General features: G+C 48.3%; 1 protein-coding gene across 2 annotated transcripts in view; it reads left to right on the forward strand.

The window, feature by feature from the left end:
* The first annotated feature begins 3,170 nt into the window (after window positions 1-3,170).
* USP2 (ubiquitin specific peptidase 2) overlaps window positions 3,171-24,483 on the forward strand; it is a 65,549-nt gene continuing 44,236 nt past the window's right edge. The window contains exons 1-3 of one of the 2 annotated variants that reach the window (XM_026708980.2): window positions 3,171-3,498; window positions 10,898-10,982; window positions 23,653-24,434. In XM_026708980.2, coding sequence (XP_026564765.1) covers window positions 23,694-24,434 — 741 coding nt within the window. In that variant the 5' untranslated portion in view covers window positions 3,171-3,498; window positions 10,898-10,982; window positions 23,653-23,693. Of the gene's footprint in view, window positions 3,499-10,897; window positions 10,983-14,575; window positions 14,667-23,652; window positions 24,435-24,483 lie in introns of those variants that run through there. The other variant, XM_087939175.1, reaches the window with a different exon arrangement.

The following is a 24,483-nucleotide window of genomic DNA, read 5'->3' on the forward strand; positions in this document are numbered from 1 at the left end:
GGAAACTTGGTTGGGTCAAAGAGAAGCTTCGATTCTAGAAGAGGCAAGTTATGGAAGAGTCTTTCAGATACCCAGCTTTTTGACAGCGCCCTCTGCACCTGCTCAGGAGCCCTGTGCTCCCATGGGCCAGGCTTCTTGCTTTGACCCCAGAACTAGCAACCTGGGACCCTAGGGTGCTTAAGCCCAAACCGAAAGTCCGATTATTTCCTTCTTAGGGATGGGAGCAAACTTTGCCTTCGCGTCCTGTTTTAACATAAGGAGGGGCTGCTGCATCAGAAGGAGGCTGGGTCGGATCGACTGGAATGGATGATCTCACTTTGCCCCAAGCCTCTGCTGTCATTCTGGGGATGAGTCACCTCCACCCTGAGGATTGTGGCCTGGAGCAGAGGAGGCCGCAAGGCAGAGATCATCTCAGCCGGTCAGCCCTGAGTGACACACAGTTCTGTGGTCTTGTGTTTGGCGCACATTTTGAGAGCTGTCCCGGGAAATATTTGGGCAGGGGGGGGGAAGGTAAAAGGGGGGTTCTGCACCCCTTCTGGAAATGCACCTGGGGTTAAAAACTAGGGAGCAACACTGCATGGGGCTGTCTCCCCTCCCCCTTCCAGGTACTCAGCTGAAAGTTTTAAAGTGACCAACATATTTTTTAAAAAAGCAGAGGTCTCCAAAGTTGGCAACTTTTAAGACTCAACTTGCAGAATTCCGGGAGTTGAAGTCCTCGAGTCTTAAAGTTGCCAAGTTTGGAGACTCCTGGTTTAAAGTATGTAGGGTTCATCAGCTGTAGCGAGCTAAACAGAAGAAAATTAAATTGAAAGGAATTATATCCCCCCTTTTTTTGTGTTCGTTTGTTTGTTTCAGGTGGTTCCAGCCAGTTTTTAAATTCCCTGGTTCAGGTTAGCTAAAACTGGTTATCTGTCCTTGAACTGGCGGGATACCACCAAAAGGCCAAACCAAACTTCAATAGGCACACCTATTGAAACCTGGTTGTCCCATCTGAACGGGAGACATCGTAACTAGCAATGCCCCCTTAGACTTATATACCACTTCACAGTCCTTTACAGCCTCTCACAGAGTCAGCCTCTTTTCCCCCCCAACAACCTGAGTCCTCGTTTTACCCACCTCAGAAAGACGGAAGGCTGAGTCAACTTTGAGCCGGTCAGGATTGAACTCCTGGCAGAGGGCAGAGTCAGCCTGCAAATACTGCATTGTAACCACAGTGCCGCCATCGCCTTTGGTGTTCCTTTTTTTTAACACCAAGGTTACACCTGGTTCTTAAAGGCTACACCTGGGTCCCCTTCTAGGACTGGGAACGCTACGAATTAAGCCAATCTTCCCCATTTTTTAAAACAAAAAAAAATCCCTGGGTTCTTTACCTGCTGGAAAGAAACAAAGAAAGGGACGGAATTTGCAATCGGCAGCAGTTCTGGGGTGGTTTTCGCTTCCTTACTCCTACTGGAGTTCAGGACAGCCAGGGCTGCTTCCTCCTTCTCCCTTTGTTTTTTTAAAAAAATGACCTTGCAAAGCCTGGCTGCTTCTTGAGTGCCCATTTTCACCAACGGCAAACCGAGGCCAAGAGATCTTATCCCGATGGTTAAACACAGGTTAATCCAGGCGGTGCGTCCTGGCTTGCCTCGTTTCCTCATTCTCTCTGTGTGAATGCAGCGTTGGGAGATGGCAGAGATAATTGCCATGGCGATTTCGTGTCGCTCCTTTTCCAGCGACACGCCGGAGGAAATAAAAGTTGACAATGGATTTGGGGGAGGCAGGTACCACGTAGTGTGGATGCCACTCAGGGGTGGGCTTCAAAAATTTTAGCAAAGGGTATTTATTATCTTCCCGGTGGCTAGGTGGGCGTGGTCGGGGTGGGCATGGCTTAGTTGGCCTCCTGTGCCAGGGTGGGAGGTTCGTTTTTGCCCTTCCCGGACTCCTGAGGCTTTCCTTGAGGGCGAAAACAGCCCCACCCCCCGGACTCCTGAGGCTCTCTAGAAGCTGGGAACGGGTCCATTTCCAGCCTTCCCGAACAACTGGGAGGCCTGTTTTTACCCTCCCTGAGCCTCCTGTACTTATCTGTGGGCCACGTGGGGACTCCTTGGAGGGGCAGGGAGAGGTGGGCAGGGCCAGCCAGGAGTGGGATTTGGGGGTTCTCTGAACTGCACAGGATCTTATCTGGGGGCTGTCCTGACCCCCTGCCAACCCCAGCAGCCCTCCTCTGAATCCCACCTTTCTTTTCTTTTTTTAACCTCCAGGTTTCTAGTCTTTAAGGGTTAAGGCCAGGAGTGGGGATTCTACTGGTTCTCACCTATTTGCTAGAACCGGTTGTTAACATTCTAAGCAGTTCGGAGAACCGGTTGTTAGAAGAAATTACTGGGCTAATCCTGTAAGGAAGGCAGGAAGGAAACATTCTGGGGTTGCTTACAGGAACTGCCTCTCCGTTAACCCTTATTACATGCTTGGCAGGACTAGACTTCCTGTCTCTGGAACTTCTCTGGAGTTTTTTCCCCCTCCTTTGCTGGTACTTTGCTTGTGTGAAGTGACCATTCAAAGTTACAATGGCACTGGAAAAAGTGACTTAGACCGTTTTTCACCCTTATGACTGTTGCAGAATCCCCACAGTCATGAGAGGCCAGGCGAGGAGATGCGTGCCTTGAAGTGAGTGATGTTGAGTTGGCCACGCCCAGCCAGTCAGATGACCACCAAGCCACACCCACCACCTAAGCCACGCCCACGGAACCGGTTGTTAAAAAATCTGAATCCCACCCCTGGTTAAGGCCATGTTTCTCAACCCACGCACCTGGAAGCTGTATGGACGTCAACTCCCAGAATTCCCCAGCCTGGCTGGGGAATTCTGGGAGTTGACGTCCATACAGCTTCCAGCCGCCTAGGCTGAGAACCACTGCATTATTAGAAGAATGCCAGGGGCCTGCTTTAAGTTCCTATCTGAAGTACCCCTACCTACCCACCCTCCCACGCCCCCTTTTTTCCCCGTCCAGATCTCCAACTTCCTCCCCTTCCCCACTCTCCATCGGGACAGGGGATCCACCCTAGCGAGTATCCTTGGGCTGCAGGGTCCTCCTTTCCTGCCCCTTTAAATCCCCCCAGTGCTGGAATGCGTGCCTGGCCCAGCGAGGTCAGATAAAAGCTCTATATTTATCCAGCAAGTAACCCGAGCCGACGGATCTCTCGGGCTGAGGCTAAAACACACCCAGGTCCCTTCCAATCTACTTCATTCTCCGCCTGGGAGGGTCCGCTTTCTGGATTCCCCTGCCCACCCCATTGCCACCCCGTCCTCCTCCAACAGGACCCGGCCCTGCTGCCTTTTAATCAAGTTTCTCCTCTTTCTCTCCCCTTCTCCTGTTTCTCTCTTCCCTACTTCCCTCATCCCTCTCTTTCTCTCTCCGCAGGAAAAGCAGCTTGCCAAGGCTGACCTGAGCCTCCCCCTCCCACCCGTCCCAGGCGTCAATTTCATGCCACGGCTCCGTGGGCCTGTCGTTCTGCGCGCAGGTGGGTGCACACGGAAGTGGTGCGCAGGAAAAGCGGGGGGGGGGGGCTGTTTGACGACTAGCAGGGCGCGGGAAAGTGGGAGGGTCTCAAAATGCGAACGTTTCCATTGGTCCGATAATTGATTAATCGTGGGCAATTATGGATCCAAGATTTGGCTACTTCCACTTGGAGTTTCGACTACAAGATTGAGAGATTTGGGGCTGTGGGGGGTCCTCGGTGCTCTCTCAGCCTGGTTGTCCTCTTGCAAGACGTTTCATGACCCAGCTTGGTAACGTCATTGGTGCTAGAAAGGAGTGGGGTTTGCTTCCTTTGATTGCCCCAGCAGCTTTGGTGGGGACCTGTGGTTTTTTTCCTCCCTTAGGAGTTCATTGGTTAGGGTTTTTTGCTTGGTTATTTGTCTGGTGTTAATCCCTGTTTATCTGAGTTCCCGTTTCTATGAAGTCCTTGGTGTTCCCAGAACTTGCCTGTTTTCTTGCAGACGTTGCATTACCCAATTAGGTAATATCACCAGCAGTAGAAGGGAGTGGTGTGCGCTCTCTGTTTACATACAGCTGGCTTGTCCTTTCACTCTTGGTGGGAGTGTTGGTTTCTTCTTGCTAGTTCCTTGATTAGGCAGTTGTTTACTGTTTGATTGTTTGTCTGAGTTGGCAGTTCCTTAATTGCGGTGTTGTTGGTCTAGAGGTCTTGGGGTTAGGCTCCTTATCTTTGGGTTTGTTGCTGGCGAGGAGGTGTTGTGGTCTTTTGGTTTTCATTGGGCCTTTGGATTGTCTCTTTTCATTGGTATGTAGATGTTGTTTATCTCTGTGAGCCTGTTGATGGCAGCTTTGCCTGAGGGCGAAGCTTCAGGAATTCTCTAATCCACATTTGTGGATTTGGCTTGTCTAAGGTGCTCAGAGTTTCCAACTGAAACTGTGGTAAACTTGTGTTGTGCAATTAAGGAGTTTTCGTCATGTCTTCTGACTGCTAATTGGTTCGTATAGATGAGCTCTGCTGGTCTTCTCTGGGACTTTGGGTGCCCCAGTCATGGACTGAACCTTGATTACTTTAACCCTTGTTTGAAGAGAAGAGCAAGAGTGTTAGAAACAACTTTTCTGGACCATTCAAGATCTCCCAAATAACACCCACAAAGATTTTGGCTGCCCTCAGAATATATTGGACTACCACTCCCATCATTCCCAGTCAGCCTTCCTCAGGGATATGCTGACTGAGGGTGATGAACTTGCAATCAACGTCCCTGAAGGATTTGTGTAGAGTGTGAAGAACGACAAGTGGATTGTGTGAATCTTGAGCACAGTTCAGTATAGATATATTTCAATCAATTAACCAGAATAGAACTGGAAAGGGACCTCGGAGATCTTCTAGTCCAACCCCTTGCTTAAGCAGGAGTTTCTATACTATTTCATATATTCAGTCTCTTCTTGAAAGCCTCCAGTGATGAAGCACCTTCAACTTCTGGTAGCAGGCTGTTCCACTGTTTCATTGTCCTCACTGTTAGGAAGTTTCTCCTTAATTTCAGTTGGCTTCTCTCCTTGGTTAGTTTCCATCCATTATTTCTTGTCCTGCTCTCGGATGTTTTGGAGAATAAGTTGACCCCCATCTTCCTTGTGGCAACCTCTCAAATACTGCTATCATGTCCCCCTTAGACCTTCTTTTGTCTAGACCAGCCAAACCCAATTCCTGCAACCATTCTTCAATATATTTTACTCTCCAGGCCTTCAATTATCATCTTGCTCTTCTCTGCACTTTTTCCAAAGTCTCAACATCTTTTTTTTGTAATGTGGGATATTTGGGGCATATATTTGGGAGCAGATAAGTGGCTGGAGAGATGTGAGTAAAACTTGCCCTATTGAGAATTTGGCAGAATGGAAAGATTGTTCTGTGGGGCCCCAATCGCTCCTTTCCCCCTAGCCAAGGTCCTTCCTTTGAGTAACCTCCAATTGTTACCTAACGCAGCGTGCAAACAGAAGATTTCCAGTCAATTCTACCAACTCAGCTCCCTTCCTCCTGTCTTCCTTCTCCCACTCCTACCCGAAACCGAGTAGGATTATTTTGCTTAGGTAGCATTTTTTTTTCTCAAAAAGTGAGGCCCAGGTGCGGGGATCGGAGAGCTGTTTTGTTTTTTTTTCTTCCCCAAATCCTGGTGAATTACGAGGGAAAAGGAGGGGAAGAGAATTGTCAAATTCACTTCTGAGAATAGGCAAGGAGAGAGAGGTTGCGGAATTTGCAGGAAGCTGGGCGATTAGCAAAGCCAGCCTGGAGCCTTTGTTTTTGAAGCTCCTTGGAAATGGAGAAAGGAGGAAGAGGCAGCCTTGGACAAAATATTTACCAGCTGGAGAATTGCAAAACTTGGGCTTCAGAAATTCAAGATTCCTTTGTGGTTCCTGGAGAAAATATATACTGCTTGGGAGATGCCACGCATGAGCTGAATTGTGATGAAGGTCAGTGTCTGGATGTTTACTGGCCTGGCCTGGATCTCCTGGGTGAGACAACCTCTCCCAGCCACAAATGAGAAGCGCCTGAAGAGTAACAAGGCATCACAAACTCCCCATCTTTGCACCGTGTGCTAAACAAAATCACTCGGAGTTCTCTCCGCGGGACAAACAGAACTTGGAGTTTGCTTGAAATTGACTGCATCGTCCGAGCCCAGCCTCTTGGTTTAGTTTAGGGCTCATTGTGTTGTGTTGCGTTGTGCCAAACCGCTCACATGAGCTAATTCAATAACCAGGATGATGATATCTTGGGTGAACACAACTAAAAGAATAGGCCAAACGTATCCTTGGCAAATCAATTAGCAACCAAGGAGTGAAATCCAGGTGCATTTGAGGTTACTGTGGGCTTTGTAAACCAAATACACACACACTCTCCTTTTATTGTAGCTCTGGTTTAGTTTTTTCTCTGTGTTGAAAGAGGTCGGTGTTACGAATAAGGGTGATGCTCTTAATCCTCATCACGAGTGTTAGGCAGCCCATTTTCCCGCAGTCCGGTTGTTAGAGTCTAATGGATGTGTGTCACACTTCTGCAGAAAATGTGTTTTCTTGTTGGGACAAGTTTCCCCGATAGAGCTGACAGAGAGATCATCAAATAAGGGATGCGTTTGAGGAAGGGTGCCCAGAAGCAGAGGAGATGAAGGTTAATAGATTCAAAGAGGCTACATATTTGGAGGCAGGAAAAACAAACAAAAATTCAATTTGCATAATTCCCAGTAAAAAAAAAAGATTGCATAATGCATAAGACTCAGAATTCCCTGGAACAGGAGTCTCCGTTTCCAATTACAAGTCTGGGGCAGGAGTTCGTTAGACTGAAGGCTGAAGTATTTTCATGCGGGGATTCCAGCATCTCAAGTGAGTCAAAAAAGGAAGAAAATAAAATGCAAGATTGCCTGGTATGTCAAGATATGTAAACGTATTAAATGTATCTCATTTCTTTCCTTCCTTCCTTTCCCATCTTAATGTGCCTGCTCTTCTCTTCTCTTCTCTTCTCTTCTCTTCTCTTCTCTTCTCTTCTCTTCTCTTCTCTTTCCTCCCTCCCTCCCTTTCCTCCCTTCCTTCCCCTCTCTCCCTCTCTCTCTCCCTTCCTTCTCTCTTTTCCTTCCTTCCTTCCTTTCCTATCCCCTTCCTTCCTTTCCCATCTCCCTCCTTCCATCTCCTTCCTTCCTTCCATTCCCATCTCCTTCCTTCCTTCCTTCCTTCCTTCCTTCCTTCCTTCCTTCCTTCCTTCCTTCCATTCCTATCTCCTTCCTTCTTTCCATCCTCCCTCCCTCCCTCTTTCCCTCCCTTTCTTGGTAAAGAACTGCTCATGGACCAACCTTCATATCTCAGTGGACTTGCTGGGCAGCTTCCGCAGGGCCTACAAATTGTTTGTCCCCCGGCTGCCAAAATTTATTCAGAAGGCTGTGAATGACTCACAAGCCACCCTTTTAAATCCTTTGCCTTCCACCGTATGACATGCAGTGAAACAACAGATCCTGTAGGCCTCAGCTAAATGCCTGTGCTTCTCAAAGTATCACCATGCTGATCTAGAGCCATGTTTGGGAGATGGATGTCAGCCCTGCCAGGCAGACCAGATAGGAAACACAACCAGTTGAGCCAATTCTATAGGAAAGATGATATTGACAGAACCTCGTAATGAGGGGTTCTCATGCTCTCTGAGCTTAATTGTTTCCTTGCGGACGTTTCATGACCCAAACTAGGTAACATCATCAATGCTAGTGACTCTAACCAGCCCTGATGAGGTTACCTAGTTTGGGTCATGAAATGTCTTCAAGAAAAAACCACCCAGCTCGGAGGGCACCAAGGACCCCTCATTTCAACCCTGGGCTACAAATATTCTCCGTTATTTGACTCTTGCAAATCCGAAAGTACAATTCTCCTCCTGTCTCCTTTACACCCCTAGTAATTAGGGAGAACCTTTTTCCCCCACTCATTATCCAACTGTGGGCTAAGCCCCCTCTTATCCACCTCTTCTCCTTGAAGAGGTCCCTCTCTTCAAATTCTCTCCCGAGGTCTTTCTCGTCTACTATTACAACAGGGCATAGAATCAGCTTTATAGCAATCCAACTGTCATCGCTTCTCCCAGAGAATCCTGGGAGCTGCGGTTGGCAAGATCCTTCGCTCTTCCGTCCCCCTTCCATATTCTAGAATTGTTTGACCGGCTCTGACCCCACCCCCTCCACCAAGCCACCCAACCATGGACTACAACTTCAGTTATCCTCAGTCAGCATCGTTCTGGCTAGAGGTCAAGGACGGTCACGGGAGCCCAACTTGGTCCTCCTAACAATGTTCATAAGCCATAAAAGGAGGGACCAGGTGATCTAGAACCATCTGTTCTGCCCAGAAGGGACTCCTTTCCATCCAAATCACCTTTCTTCGCTGTAACGTGAAGACGGAAGCCAAGGATCAGCGGAGGGTTGTTTATGCAGGAGGAATTCTGCCGGAGAAGCAGCTGTGGCTCTCCATCCTCCCCCCCCTCCTCCAGCCTGGTCCAACCTGAGACTCACCGCCGCAGCTGTTTGGAACTAAAAATAGCTCTCTCGGCGATCCAGTTACGGGCCGGCTTGGCCCTAAATCCCTGGCAGCAAGGAAAAAGTCGGAGGTTGGACTGTTCTGGCAAAACAACCAAGAATGCATGGTTGTGTAACTTCAACACGGTGGACCGAACGCCCAGGGTTGCAACGAGAATCCAAAGCCAGCATCTCCCGCGGTAGAGGAGTAGAAATCACTCGCTCGCTTATTGTATGGGTCTGAGGTGGGTGCCAGCCCTGAAGCCATTTTCCCCAGGCACCTTCAGCAGAGATGAATTGAGGCGTGGGAACGGGAGGGGAGGTAGAGGTAGCAGGGGGATTGTAGCAGTGGTGGGATTCTAATTTTTTTTTACTACCGGTTCCGTAAGCTTGGTGGGCGTGGTTTGGTGGGCGTGGCAAGGGAAGGATATACTGCAAAATTCCCGTTCCCTCCCCACCCCACTAACCTGCATTTCAGCTCCGTTCTCCTGTGCAGGGACAACCAAAGAAGACCCAGCCAATCCACTGGGTTTCAAGGAGAGGCAGAGAATAGATGGGGTTGGCGGGGCCAGTCAGACCCAGTATTTGCCGGTTCCCCAAACTACTCAAAGTTTCCACTACCGGTTCTCGAGAACCGGTCAGAACCAGCTGAATAGCACCTCTGGATTGTAGCCAAAATAAAATAAAATTCCTTCCTCTGAGAAACAAGGGCTTTCCCCCACCAGGTGCTAAGGAGGTGGCATCTGAGACCAACTGACCCTTGGATGGTGGCCTGATTGCACCACATGATGGGCGGAATGAGCAGGGGAGAGAAAAAATTACTTTTTACTGGGGGGGGAATACCTCGGGGGGGGTTAGAGTCAGGTTTCCCCAGATGTGCCAATCCGACCTGCCTAAAATCAATCTATTCTTTGAGGAAGATGCATGTGCCTTGGAGTTCTGATTCCATTGGAACCCAGACGCTTAACCCGACTCTCCAAATGAAACCTCGCTTATCGTAAGCGCCAAGGTGGGAAGCAAAGTCTCTGGTTTTGGGTTCTTGGACCTATTGTAGAGCAGCTACAACAGGGACAGTTGCAAAGTCCCGTTTTGGGAGTTTCTTTGGTGGGTCCCTCCATTATTGTTGTTGTCGTCGTTCATGTATTTGCCGTCATTTCATGGCTCGAGGCGACTGTGAGCTTCTCGAACTGAGTGGTGAGAACAGGCTTTGCAGGCGATCAGGGCTGCATTGCAGGTTCAATTACCCTCATAACTTATGGAGGTCGATAAGGGGATCATCGCGTAACTGCAACCCAACTTATTTTTTTTTTTTTGTGATGAGTATTCAGTGACTGTGGCGGTCATTAAACGAACACTGTGGTGGTTAAGCAAACAGCGAACCTTAAAGGAACCCATCATTTACTACAAGCTGGGGGTTTTTTTTTCCCAAATACTAGACACTAAGTAGAAGAATGGGGGCGAAATTATGCATTTGGGGAAGGGATGCTGTTGTGTTGGTGTGCTGGGTTCCTGGTGGGCCCGTGGATTGGGCAATGTCTTCAGAAGTGGCTTTCCATCAGGGGTGGGATTCAAATATTTTTACTACCGGTTCTGTGGTGTGGCTTGGTGGGCATGTTGTGGCTCGTTGGGCGTGGAAGGGGAAGGTTACTGCAAAATCCCCCTTCCCTCCCCACCCCACTAGCCTGCTTTCCAGCTCTGTTCTCCTGGGCAGGGCAACCAAAGGAGACTCAGCCGATCAGCTGGGACTCAATGGGAGGCAGAGAAGGGATGGGGTTGGTGGGGCCAGTCAGAGGTGGTAGCAGCCGGTTGTCCGAACTACTCAAAATTTCCGCTACCGGTTCTCCAGAACTGGTCAGGACCGGCTGAAGACCACCTCTGCTTTACATCCTTCCAGGGAAGTTTTGCCCACTTCTCCAGTCTGGGGCTGAGACAGACGGGCTGACCCCCAAGTCACCCAGCTGGCTTTCATGCCCAGGGAACGGCGCCTAATCCAATGGCACCAACCCTGGGAGGGATGCCACATGATTTGAGGTCCCTCTTGCGTGGTTGGATTCCTCTCCTGGCCCTTCCTTTTCCGGCCTCCTTGCTGAGCCGCGTCCTTCCTTTCTGGGTTGCCTCAGCTTGGTCCTGCCAAGGAGTCAGCAGCCTCCCTGCAAACCGCAAGCTCTCTGGAGCTCTTGGAAGGCGGCGCAGGCTTATGGTAAGGCCTCTGCAGCTGAGGCGGTCTTCTCCTCGTGCCCCGGGCTGTTTCCCCATGCCGCGCTGTGTTCTTCCTCCACCAAGGTCCCTCCCTCCTTCCCTGCCTACTTGCACCTGAGTTCCCACGGGTGTGTCCCATGTTTGTGTGTGTGTGTGTGCGTGTGTGTGTGATTCACCCGGCTCTCTCTGTGTCTCCCACAGCCCCAGGCACCCATTGTGAGATGATGCCACTTTGCTTCTAACATCACAAGGAACAAAGCTCTCGTAGAAGTGGCAGACACAAACGGTGAGCATTCTCTGAGGGCTTTGGGAGGGGGGGGGGGACAAGGGGGAGGGAGAGAACTACAGGTTTTAAGGGCTTCCTTGGAGCTGGCCTTGAGAGGTCAGCCTTGCCAGAGATGAAGGTGGCCAAACCCACCATTGCGGGGTTGTTTGATGGGGCAAAGCGTGGTCGGCACCCAATAAGTTGGAATCTATTTTATCCAAAAGGCAGTAGAGTCGAGAGATGGGGCCTTTGGCAGGCTGTGGGGAGCAAGGAACAGATTGCAACAATCTGAACTAGAGGGCAGACAAGGGATAGAATCCTGACCACATCTCCGCCACTACTCCGGGAAGTAAAAATGGGGTCTCTTTGTGCAAGACAAATCTTCTCCTTGTATCTTATGACTCTTCCTTCGCCTTGTTCTGCTTTGCTTTGTTTCCTCCGGGCTCTGATTGGAAGGGCTACCTTTGTGCAACACCCTTTGTAAAGTCCTTTGTAAAACTAGGATCCACCACCCTCTAGAACCCACAGTCTTTCTCAACCTACGTAACTTGATGTGCGTGGACTTCAACTCCCAGAATTCCCCAGCCTCTTTTAAGGAGGCAAAGCTAGACTTATCTCATGGGTGACTTGTCGTGTGGTCAGCTAAGGATTGATGGTCTTGGTGAAAGACAGGCGGATGAGTGAAGTCTACTAGCAGACCCAACCTCCTGTCTGCCTGTCTGCCTGCCTCCAGCAACCACCGCACCACAATTTGTGCTAATGCATTGGCACACACCGGCGTTGCAAAAGGAGGGATCAGCTCCTATATATATATTTACAAGTATTTGCTAAGCATTGCTTAACTGATGACCTGTTGGCGTGAGCCTCTGAGGTGGCGGCTTGGTTACTCATGCCAAATTCCATCCCACTTAATTATATCCTGCTGTGCTAATTGTGCGTGCAACATGTACTTGAGTGGCTTGGCTAAGGATGGGTTACAAGCAAACTCCAACCCTGAAGAAGCTTCCTCGCGAGTCAAGGAAGAAGCCATGTCCTCCAGTGGTAAGTAAGGCCATTCGGGACCACCAAAAGGCCCAAATCCTCTCCTTTGGTCTACCTCAAAGCAAGGGGAGAAAAAAAGAAAGAAACAATGCTTAATTGTTTTCCTTTGTTGCCGAAACCTCTTGCTTATCCCAAAGTCTGATCAAACTTTGAGGTTGTTAAGTCCCTTCCTTCAACCCCGTCGTACCTTCGGACGGTCGCTGAACAAGGGGACGTAACTTGAGAAATACCCGAATGATAAAAACAGCATCCTTGAATGATCTTTGGGTCATTTCAACAAATTACTCTTGGTATTTCATCGATTTTCGTCTTTGTAGGGATACTTTGGCAGATTTTCGAGTATTTCAGTACATGTTGCGAAATTAAGTCTGTTTATATGTCCCTGGGAAAAACTATTTTTACTGAATTTGGGGTAATTTATGAGGTTTTGGAGAGCACTGGTCTAAGACGTGGTTTGTTATTTTGAGGGCTATTTGTATTCTGGAGGAAGACTTTCTCAAGTTGTCAAAACAGGTTGTGAGGAACAAAGCAAAGAGCTTAGAGTTCACCTTCCCACAATTGTACAGGGCCTGGAAGCAATCTGGTTTGTGCAACCATCCTATATTGGCTGTAGTATCCAACCCTGGTTGGCTTGTTGTGATATGCTAAACCAGAATAGGATTGCTTTGGTCCTGGCGTACCACGTTCTGTTCACCTTTGAGTGTCTTTCGTCAACAGGGTTTTATACTTAAGGACTTTTGAGGGGTACCTTCAACACTCAACTCTTGATAGAAGGCATCCTTAAGATTTGCTGACAACTGTAGCCATGTTAATCCATCTTGGCTAAAAATCAAGAGTCTGGTAGCTTTTTCTTTTCCAACAGGTACATTTTACGACCAACTAATTCTGAAGTTAATAATTATAAATACAAACAACCTATGAAATGAGTAACGAATGAAATGACGCATATTTTGCAATGCCTTTCCTAAATCAAAAGGGGCTACGTGTGATGTTCTATGGCATGACGTTTGGGCATACAGACCACAGTGCCTGTGATGACCCAAAGGGGCGTGGCACAAAGGCAACACAGTCAAATAATCAGTAGGAGTCCCTTTATTAGCTCCAACTTTGCCCCCAATGTCCTGGTTACCTTCTGGCTGAAGAAAAATTCTCCCAGGAACGGGCTTTAGTTGCAGAGAATCAAGTCCAAAACGTGGTCAACAAAAACTGTAACTGTAAATCCAAACGATGCAAAATGAGGTAATTAATCCAGCAGGGCGAGAGAAGGAATTCCAGATGTGAAGGAACAGCAGTAAATCAACCCAGTTAGGAGGATGCTAGGAACGCAGTTAACCAAAGTACACCCAAGATAAACTCACGTTTGTTCCCAGCAGATGCCGCTTTTAGCTTGCATCTCTTTTAAACTCTCTTCCCAACTGTGGCTAATCAAGGGAATCAGGTCCCTTTCCTTCCCCATAAGCCATGCAACCCACGTTGCTCCCTTCTCCGTTCCTCCCTGTGTGCCCTGGGGTGAAGAGTGGGTGGGCCTGGGTCTTCCTCTGAACTCCCTCTCCCTTGTTCTACCTCTTCCCTGCTCTGCCCAGTCAGACTTTGCCCTCTCCAGTTTCCTCCACAGCCAACGGAGGCACACTCCCGCTCCCTGCCAGCTGTTTGTCTTCCTCCTCGGATTCAGACTCCGACAGGGGCATGACAATGCCACTTGAAACCTGGTTGATTCAATTTATCTCCTGGAGGTGGGCAAGACAGGGGTTGCAAAAAACAGAAATTGGTTGCTCAGTATGAGCAGGGTGGATGGAATGGAAGGATTTGTACTCCTTGCAGACAGCTCCACACCCATTTGCACCACTCAGGTGACCCTGAGGACACAGATAAGCCTCCCAAGTGGCCTCAACGACCCTCTAAAAGGATGCAAAGGACCAGCTGTGTGCAAGGAGTATAAATCCTTCCGTTCCCCACCATCCTGTCAGAGCTGAAGAAGCTTCTTGGATGAGAAGAGAAACATCTTCAATAAAAAAAAAACACAAAGTCCAGTTGCCTCTTGAAAAAAGCATCTTTGTGATAACCATGACCTGGAGAATGGACGATCTCCATAGACTTCCATTTCTTCCTTCTTTCCTCCCTCTCTCCTTCCTTCCTTCCTTCCTTCCTTCCTTCCTTCCTTCCTTCCTTCCTTCCTTCCTCCCTCCCTTTCTCACTTCCTTCGTTCCTTCTCCACCATCCAGTCAGAGCTGAAGAAGCTTCTTGGATGTGAAGCAAAACATCTTCAAAGAAAAACCCCTGAAAGTCCAGTTGCCTCTTGGGGGGGGGGAAGCGCCTTTGGGTTGTCCCTGACAGACATCCCGTCCTGCCCCACACTGTCCCACCTGGGAAGGAGGCTCCGTCGGCGGGCCAGCTCATCTCACCCCTCAGCTGCCACCTCCTCCTCGCGGCCCTTGCTGGTTTCTCCAACACCGCCTGCTGAAGGCCAGCTGGAGCCCAGCCAAAGCACCCGGCCAACCCATAAACTTTTGGCCGGTCACCTCTCAAAGGGCTGTTTCCTCAGCAACCGGCAAACCTCCGCCATGTGAGCCTCAGGAAACCAGGCTGGAGGAGAGGAGGAGAGGAGCCAGGCAGCTGCCTGCCCAAGAGGCCGAAGTTCTCCGGGGCTGGCTAAGTCCCGTTTAGGTCGGTTTGGCACTTCCTCCCGGTAGAGAGTTTCTCTTGGGGTGCAGAAACTGGGGGGGAGGGGGAACAGCCCTCCCCCGACTGGGGGCTGGAAGGGGATCAGGTAAGCTCTGCGGGACCGTGGCTTGTCTCGGGAGCGTCCCTTGGCTGCACGGTTCGGCTGCGGAAGGTTTCTGCTTAGCTGAACTTGGTTGAACTTGGTCTGTTCCACCCAGCAAGAGGGCCGGGCTCTGTGCCACCTTGGAAGAGGGCTTGGCCCAGGGGGAAGGGGCTTGGTTCCTGTGTCCCAGAGGGGAGGGGAGAGCCTCCTCCGCCTGCTTGTGCTGTGTTTGGGGACCTTCGGGTGGTTTAACGTGTTTTGGAAGGGTCTGGGTGTTCGACTTTAGCCCTGAACCCAAAGGAGTTCCAAGTGGGTGTTTGGATGGATCTCTCTCTCTCGGGTTTTGATCCAAGGCACGTTGGAGGAAGGGTGAGGTGATCTGGGGATCGGCTGGCGTGTCGAGGAGGGCGGCTTCTAGCTGGGTTAGTCTAAAACCGAGTGCCTGTTTTCCTCTCTCCATTTCGTGCCTATGATTGTGTCTGCCACTTTTCTCCTCTTCCTTCTAGGCTTCCTTCTAAGTTTAATGAGTCTGCTTTTCCCTTCTCTTCTCCTCTCCTCTCCTTTCTTTTCTCCCTCCCTCCCTCCCTCCCTCCCTTCTTTCCTTCCCTTCCCCCTCCCTTTCTCCCTTCTCTCTCTTTTCCTTCCTTTCCTTCCTTCTTTTCTTCCTCATCCCTCTCTCCCTTCCCTCTCTCTTTTCCTTCTTTCCTTCCTTCCTTGCTTCCTTCCTTTCTTCTTTCTTTCTTTCTTTCTTTCCTTCCTTACTTCCTTTCTCCTCCTTCCCTCTCTCCCTTCATTCTCTTTCTTTTCCTTCCTTCTTTCCTTCCTTCCTCCCCCCTCCCTCTCTCTCTCCCTTCCCTATCTTTTCCTTCCTTCCTTCTTTCCTTCCTTCTCCATCCCTCTCTCCCTTCATTCTCTCTTTTCCTTCCTTCCTTCCTTCCTTCCTTCCTTCCTTTCCCCTCCTTTCTTCTCTCCCTTCATTCTCTATCTTTTCCTTCCTTCTTTCCTTCCTTCTTTCCTTCCCTCCATCCCTTTCCCTTCACTTTGCTTCCCCGCTCTATCTCCATATACACGCATATGCACGCACACACATACATACTAACAATTGTGGTTTGGCCATCAGATATAGATAGCTAGGGTGTGGTGGAGCCTGTCAGTGGCTGTATTGATCATGGTTCATGAATGTTAGGCTAACCCAGCTACGAGTTTTGTGGTATTTTTTTAATTGTTTGGAAATCGTTTGTTTTCTGTTGTTTTAGTGCTTTTCTATTGTCCTATTGTTTCTGAGACACCCAGAGTGACACAGCTTAGGCACGGGGCACTATTGATATAGATGATACTGTATCTACTTACATTCAAACCTATCCCCATTTTACAACCAAGAATACTGACTCTAAGCTGAGTAACTCTAAGCTGCTGTGCCTTAGCCAAGAACGCTCAAAACGGCTGTCAGAAACCAGGAGGCCAAGAATCTCACATGCTTCGAAAGCAGTCAGCTCCTGTGGATTCCCCAGTTTATGGAGAAGCCAGGATGAAAAGTAGTTACCATGGCATTTTAAACGCAAATTCTTCCACGTAAGAAATCTTCTCAAGTTGCAAAGGCTCTTGCGGAAGGAAGAAGGCCTGCAAAGTCTCTCAGCAACCCACCTCCTCCTCCTCCGCTTTGAGATCCAATTGCCAGTTTTCTATGAAGCTCTTAATTGAACATAAGATACAAAAAGTGCCCTTTTCTGGAGCCGTGGTGATAGCAAGCTCCTGGCATCAATGATTCATGAGGAAACCCGAGCATTCTGGCTGGAAACTCAAGAACAGCTTCTCCGAGATGCTGGACTGGAGGCGCCATCATTTCCAGCCTCACACAAGGCCTTGGAAGTTGTGGACTGAGGCCTTTGATCAAACGGGGAATGATTTGGTTAGGTTGAGTATCTTTCTTGTACCAAGACAAAGAGAATATTTGCAGCTTAGAGTTGAACTGTGGGCTCCTTGGTGCTCTCTGAGTTGGGCGGTTTCCTTGCAGACATTTCAGGGCCCAACTAGGGAACATCATCAGCGCTAGAAGGGAGTGGAGAGGAGGAGGAGGAGGAGGAGGAGAAGGAGGACTGTAGGGTCCTTGATGGTCTCTTAGCTTGCTTGTATTCTTGCAGATGTTTCATTTTCAAGCTAGGTAACATCATCAATGCTGCACGGATAGCACTGATGATGTTACCTAGTTGGGTCAATGAGATGTCTGCAAGAAAATCATCAAGCTCAGAGCGTACGAAGGAGCCCACAATTCAACCCCGAACTACAAATATTCTTGATTTGTCTTGCAGATGTTTCATGATCCAACTAGGCAACACCAATCCTGCTAGAAGGGAGAGGAATCACTCATTTTTGCTGATCTACCTCCCTCTCACCATCTCAGCTGGTCCCCCACAGTGGTGAGGGATGCTCTGAGTGTTTGGTGGAGGACAACCAATTCCATAATCCTTGTTTAGAGAATTCCATAATCCTTGTTTAGGGAATCTGGAAGGGGAAGGAAGAAAGGAACAATGCTGTGTTGATCATGATCTCATTGCAGGAATGGATGGATTATGTCATGTGCAACAGGCAGATGACAAATTATGTCATGGCAGGCATGACTTTATCCTAGCTTCTTCTGGACTCCCATGACTGTGAGTCACTTATGATGCTAAGCTGGGCTTCATTGTAAAAGATGGCCCAGCTCGTTGGACTCACACACTGTGCCAGCACAAAGCTCAATACAGCACATCCGAGGGTTAGCATCGTGTGTGGACCCAGTGACACCTCCCTATATCTCACCCGACTGAATTTTGAGAGAGGGTTTCACCCAAAGGCTTATTTCGGAGGGGTGTTCCCCTGAGGTTTCCCTCCCACAAGAAGTTTTGTGATGTTTCTACAAACCTCAGGGCTTCCAGTCTTGAAATTACCTTGTTATTCTACGTGGATAGCGAGTCTCCATTGTGTAAACATCAGTAGGGATGACTTGAGTAGCAGACATCTAGGGGAAAGGCTCTTGTTGGTTGAGACCTTGGTTGGCTGAACCAGAGACAAAAGCAAGACAGGTGGCTTTGTAGGACATCACGGCCCTGACTGAGTAAGGAAGACCTGGAATGGGACTATTGGGCATCCCAAAGCTTGATAGACAAAACAGGATCCGGAGGAGGAGGAGGAGGAGGAGGAGGAGGAGGAGGAGGAGGGGAGGAGGAGGAGGAGGAGGAGGAGGAGGAGGAGGAGGAAGAAGAAGAAGAAGAAGAAGAAGAAGAAGAAGAAGAAGAAGAAGAAGAAGAAGAAGAAGAAGAAGAAGAAGAAGAAGAAGAAGAAGAAGAAGAAGAAGAAGAAGAAAGTCATCCACTACTTCTAGTTGATTGCCAAGAAAACTGCCCAGCTTGAGCCCTTGAGCTCTCACGAGTCAACCTTGCCTGGAGAGGAATTTTGATTTTTCTGATCACATTGAAGGATTGAGTTTTCAAGAAAATAGAAAAACACCAGTGAAGGGCAGGATGGATAATCCCCTCTGGGCTGCAGCGAGAAGGATCCCTCCAGCCCAGGAGAGGTCACTCAGCCGCAACCTACTTGGTAGGATTGTTCCGTGGGGGGAAATAGCAAGAGACAGGGCTGCGTAGACTGCTTTGAGCTCTTGTATGAAAGAGGGAGGGAGGGAGGAATGGAAAGGATGGATAAAGGATAGATGGACAGAGATGGATGGTTGAGTTTCGAGAAAATAGAAAAAGCCCAGGCAGGTCGGAGTGGAAGGATGCCTCAGGGCTTCAAGAGGACACATTCACCCAACCCATCAGAAGCCGGAGGATCACCAGGGGCACTCTGGATTTTCAGGTTCACTGAATGGCCTTGTGAAAAAGGACCAACAGGGGTCTTGTACCCTTACTACAGCCTTGTTTGGAAATTAAACAACCCAGCCAGCTTTTGAGGTTCTTGAAGAGCTCAGATCCAGCAGAGGCAGGCTTGCAAGAAGGAATGTGTTGCTTTCCAAAGGCCACTAGACGGCAGCCTTTGTGCGTTGTTTATTATGTGCAGGAGAACATCACAACCCTGGGGTTGGAAAGCTACCGGAGGCTCTGAAGCTGGACCCTCAGGTACCCCAGGTGATCAGGTGCCATCGCTGTGGTGACAGGCTCCCACGAGACCTGCCCAGCCTCTCTTACACAGGCACGTGGCAGCAAAGGCTCATGTGAGAAGGTGAGCTGCTCGGGAGGCATCCAGAGCAGGTGAGCTGGAGAAAGCTTTGATCCAGGTGTCCAAAGGTGTGTTAAAAGAAGACTCCTCCTCCTTGGAGAACAGGCCGTTCCCAGATTTTCCATGCAAGAATTAACATCTTCTTTCCCCTGCTGAGATTGATCCAGCTTTAAAAAGAGTTGGCGGGCAGGTAGGAATTCAGGTGGTGGGGTTTTTCCTCTCACTGGGGTTACAGAAAGGGTAAAAGGGCAGAGAAGCTGGAGGAGAAAAGGTGTGGTCCCAGCACATCTGGAGGTCTGGTTGGGAAAGGATGGTGTAAGATCCAGCTGTTTTAAAAGCACAGATTCGGACGTGTGAAGAATGCTTACAGGAATTGGATATGTCTAGTCTATTTATTTATTTGTTTGTTTATTTATTTATTTATTTAGTCAAGTGATTATAAGATTACAGGTATAAGTATATACATAGTTATGAATAAAATGGATATATATAAAATGGATACATATAAGAAAAATATAAAAGAAACAATAGGACAGGGACAGTAGGCACGATTGGTGAGCTTATGCACGTCCCCTACAGACCTCTTAGGAAAGGGGTGAAGTCAATAGCAGACAGTCTAAGGTTAAAGTTTTTGGGGTTTGGGGAAGAAACCACAGAGTCAGGTAGAGTATTCCAGACATTGACCACTCTGTTGCTGAAGTCGTATTTCCTGCAATCAAGCTTGGTGCCAGTTTACCTTGAGTTTGTATCTATTGTTTGATCTTGTGTTGTTATGGTTGAAGCTGAAGTATTCATTGACAGGTAGGACATTGCAATGTATGATTTTATATACCATACTTAAATCAGACCGAAGGTGGAGTAATTCAAGGTTTTCTAGGTCTAGAATTTCGAGTCTGGTGGCATGAGGTATTCTGCAACAAGTAGAGGAGTGGCGAATGAGTGAATTCTAGAATGGAGAATTCTAATGAAAATTGAATGAAAAGAAGGATGAGGGATGACATGATAGCAGGGTTCCAATATCTAACAGGCTGCCCCAAAGAAAAGGGAGTCAAGCTCTTCTCCAAAGCACCTGAAAGCAGAACAAAAAGCAATGGATGGAAACTAACCAAGGAGAGAAGCAACTTAGAACTCAGGAGAAAATTCCTGACAGTCGGAGCGATTAATCAGTGGAACAACTTGGCTCCAGAAGGTGTGGATGCTCCAACATTGGAAGTTTTTAAGAAGAGATTGGATAACAATTTGTCTGAAGTGGTCAAGGGTTTCCTGCCTAAGCAGAGGGTTGGACTAGAAGACCTCTAAAGTCCCTTCCAACTCTGTTATTCTATTCTTTTCTATAAAGAAGGACTAGGAGAGACATGATAGCAATCTTCCAATATTTGATGGGGTCCTACAAAGACAAAGGGAGGGTCAAACCATTCCTGAAGCACCAAAAGGCAAGATGAAAAACAGCGGATGGAAACTACCCAAGGAGACAACCAAGTGAGAACGAAGGGGAAATTTCCTGTTAGTGAGAACAATTCATCAGCGGGACAACTTGCCTCCAGAAGTTGTGAATGTTCCCACACTCGAGGTTTTGAAGAAGAGATTGGACAACCATTTGTTTAGAATAGGGTCTCTTCTAGGTCCCTTCCAACTCTTATTCTATGGTCTATGAGAATTTGCTTATTAGTCTTTATTGGACCTTGGTAGCTAAATGAACTTCTAATCCTGGGTCAGATGCCTCCAACTTTTGGAGATAACAGTACCTACAAACAGAAGGATTTACTGTCCAGGATGTACTATTCCAAAGACATGGCCGTATATGGAAACTGGACTCACAGCTAGCTCATCTCTTAAGACGGATCCAGCAAGATGCTTTGTGGTCAATGAATGTCTCCCTGCACATTGCTAGATGCGCACATTTTACTCTCACTTCTGATGTTCTACGCCTGAGCCAGAGGACCAGAAAAGGATCTAGAATTGCATCATATAATGCCCCATTTGTTTTGTGTCCTTCTCCCCAAGGTAGATGGGTATGTTTCCTTTTCGTGACCATCCTGGGATAACACTAAAGCTTTCTTTCAACTTTTCATATTTAGTTCGCCGTTGTATCCTCAGAGTTGTAGGTTGTGTCTGGTGAAGGACCAAACAATATTTTTAAGGAAGGAAGGAAGGAAGGAAGGAAGGAAGGAAGGAAGGAAGGAAGGAAGGAAGGAAGGAAGGAAGGAAGGAAGGAAGGAAGGAAGGAGAGGAGTTGATGACGTTACTGTAACTGGAGACACCAGAATAGAAGAGAAAGAACTTGCACCCACTGTCGAATAGAATTGAAGCCTGAATTGTTTCTCTTGGGGATCATTAAGGGAAAATACCCCCAAAAGATTAAATACTTGATTATACATATTATCACAGCAGCGAGAATTGCACTAGCACAAGCTTGGAAAATGGCTACCATACCGATAGATTGTTTGATAATCCGTGAAATTTTTGAGTGTGCAGAAATGGACAAAGTCACTATAGAATTAAAAAACAAGGAAGACTCGGAATATTATTCAGTTTGGGATAACTGGTATCAATGGATAGATAGTAGGAATGTGAAAGGTTAGAAATAAGACATAAAGCTTGTCTTTATTTTCTTAATGGACATATTTGTACTTTAATATTTTAATCTTAATAAAGGTTTTTTTATTTTTTTTAAAAAAAAGAGAAAGAACTGAAGAAAAATCACAAAGAACTGCAAATAGAAATGGAACAATTGTGGCCAAAAAAAAGTTTTATAGTTATAGGAGCCATGAGTAAAGTCCCAAAACATCTGAACCATCCCTTGAATGCCCTTGGCATTGACAAAATCACCATCAGTCAACTGCAAAAGGCAGCTTTAGTTGAAACAGCTTACATCCTGCACCAAGGCCATTGAAAAACAACATCTGTCTATCCCAGCTCCTTGAAAAGGACTCAGTGGGTAGACAAAAATGCCAAAATCTAGTCTAAACATCTGGCTGTGCAACCAATCATAATACCAAAAAAAAATAATAATCTCCGAGGGTATTTAGAAAACCTGCGTATTGATGAAATTTTCTTCCGTCAACAGCAAAAGGCCCCACTCTTGGATCCTCACGTATCCGATATGTGACAATATCCTAGGTCCTTAAGGAAGAACCTAAGAAGATGCGTATGAAGGTCAACCCCAGTTAAACCACCGGCAGCTGCGGCTTCACGTGGTTGTGTGTACAATCATTTTTAAAACATGCTTTGGGCTGCTTTGACCCACTTTAGTTGAACTTGTGTGAACCCGGCACCTATGTACATCATTCTAGCATTCTGGAGCTACCCGTCTCTTTGCAAGATGCTGTTGTTTTACCAGCAGGAGGCAGGAGTGGCCTTCATGTCGCCTCCCCATGCTTCCAATCCCTGATTCTCCCAAAAGCCGGCTAAAAGAGTTGAACCTCCGTCAACTCTTCAAGATATGTGGGACTACAACTCTCCTCGTGGGAGAATGATGGGAGCACAGGGCATCTGGAGGGAGGGAATATCTCTGCGAGGACAGGTGGGCTGAGAGGGGGCACTCGTAGAATCGACGTGTGAAGGGCTCCTCCACCCGAATGGAAACCATGGTTTTTATGGGCGTGGGAAGACATTTGCCTTCGTGATACTAAGGAGGAGATTCAGGGGACGGGTCCGTTATCTGTTTTCGAAAAGGCCTGTGTGTTCCAGAAGTGAGAAGCTGAAGCAAAAGGCACCTATCTGGTCTAGATTTAATTTGCTGAAAGGTTGAGTTAACCTGATATCAATGCCAATAATTATGATATGGATCTTTCTCTACTTCTCTCTCTTTCTCTCTCTCTCTGCCGCCTTTTTTGTCGCACTTAATTTAATAATTGTATCAATGATTATATTAAATCAGTAGAACAACTTGCCTCCAGAAGTTGTGGATGTTCCAACACTGGAAGTTTTTAAGAAGAGATTATTGGACAGCCATTTGTCTGAAATGCTAGAGGGTTTCCTGCCTGAGTAAGGGGCTGGACTAGAAGACCTCCAAGGTCCCTTTCTAAATCTATTATTCTGCTATTCTTTCTTTCTTTCTTTTTTTCTTTTTTTTTCTTTCTTCCTTTCTTCCTTCCTTCCTTCTCTCCCTCCCTTCTCCACCACTGCAGACTTTTAAGAAGAGATAATTGGACAGCCATAGGAATAGGGTTTCCTATCTAAGTAGGGGGTTGGACTAGAAGACCTCCAAGGTCCCTTCCAACCCTGTTTTTCTATTATCCAGTTTTTTTTCCTCCCTATTTAACCAGTATCAAGTCATGCCTGCTTGAAGTTGAGCCCAACTTCTGGTAACTTTTGTAGACAGATTCACAACCTTCTTTCCGTCTTCTGGGTATGATACAGTGGTGGGCTGGCTCAGCTTGGGCAAAGATGGGTGGGTTGACCTCCCAATCCAGTCAGCAGTCCTGGTCCCCCCATACCAGACGCTTCTCCTCCCAAGAACTGACCAGAGTCAACCCTTCTTGGCTTCTTGGGTCATGCCTGGCTGGCTAGTAGATATTCCCAGTTGACTTCGTGGATTCAGTCAATGGCATGCCATGAAGAATCCGTTGGCCAACCATTGTTGGAAGGCCACTGGTTCTTTCCTTTCTGCTGACCCTGAAGGGGGTCAAGGACCCCCTTTGTGCCAGCCCCCGCCCCAGCTAACTGGTTCCTGCTTTTGCTCTCTTTCAGTCAATGCCACCCGCATCTCCCCCAGCGCCCCCTCCCTCAGGATGTCCCAGCTCTCTTCCACCTTGAAGCGCTATGTGGATTCTCCCCGCTACTCGGACACCTTGCCTTGCAGCAAAGCCTCCACCAGCTATGCCACCTATTCCTCCTACTCGTCGAAACTCTCCTCCTCCTCCTACTCAGACAAAGAGAAGCTCAACTACAAGCCCACCACTCCTTCCAGCTACTTGACTTCTACCCACCTGCGGACGTCGGGGGCCACTGCCTCCTCTTCCTTGAACTTCGACGGGGGAGGGAGGCTGCTCCAGCGCCCGGACTCGGGCACCAGGTTGAGCCCTGGGTATAGCCGGGTCCCCGTGAGGCCCTCTGGAGGGCTGAGTGGAGGGGCCACCTACTCCTTTGCGAACGGGCCCTCGACCAGCTATGGCTCCACCCCGCTGGGACGCAAGAAGTCCAGCAGCCATTCCGACTTGGCACGGGATCTCTCCTCCATGCACCTGTCCTCAGACCCCTACCCTTCCACCTCCACCCGCGGGCCCTTCATCGCCCGTCCCCGACAAGAGCTCTGCAGCATCCAAGGATTTTACCAGCCCAGCAGACACTCGGATTACGTCCAGGATTACTTGGACTCCTACAGCCGGAAAGGGGGGCGTTCCCCGGGCCCTGGCATGCATGGCTCCACGCCGGAGGTCCTCACCCCATCCCTGCACCCCACTAGCCGTTCCTCCGTTCAGCAGTGGGAGTGGACGGACAGCCAGACAGACCTCCTGAGCAAGGAGAATCCGGTAAGAGTCGCCACAATTTGAACTGGGTTGCGGGGTGGAAGGGGGCTCT

This window comes from Pseudonaja textilis, chromosome 9, assembly GCF_049901715.1.
Source record: "Pseudonaja textilis isolate UNSWEBS1 chromosome 9, rPseTex1.2, whole genome shotgun sequence".
NCBI classification, from domain to species: domain Eukaryota; kingdom Metazoa; phylum Chordata; class Lepidosauria; order Squamata; family Elapidae; genus Pseudonaja; species Pseudonaja textilis.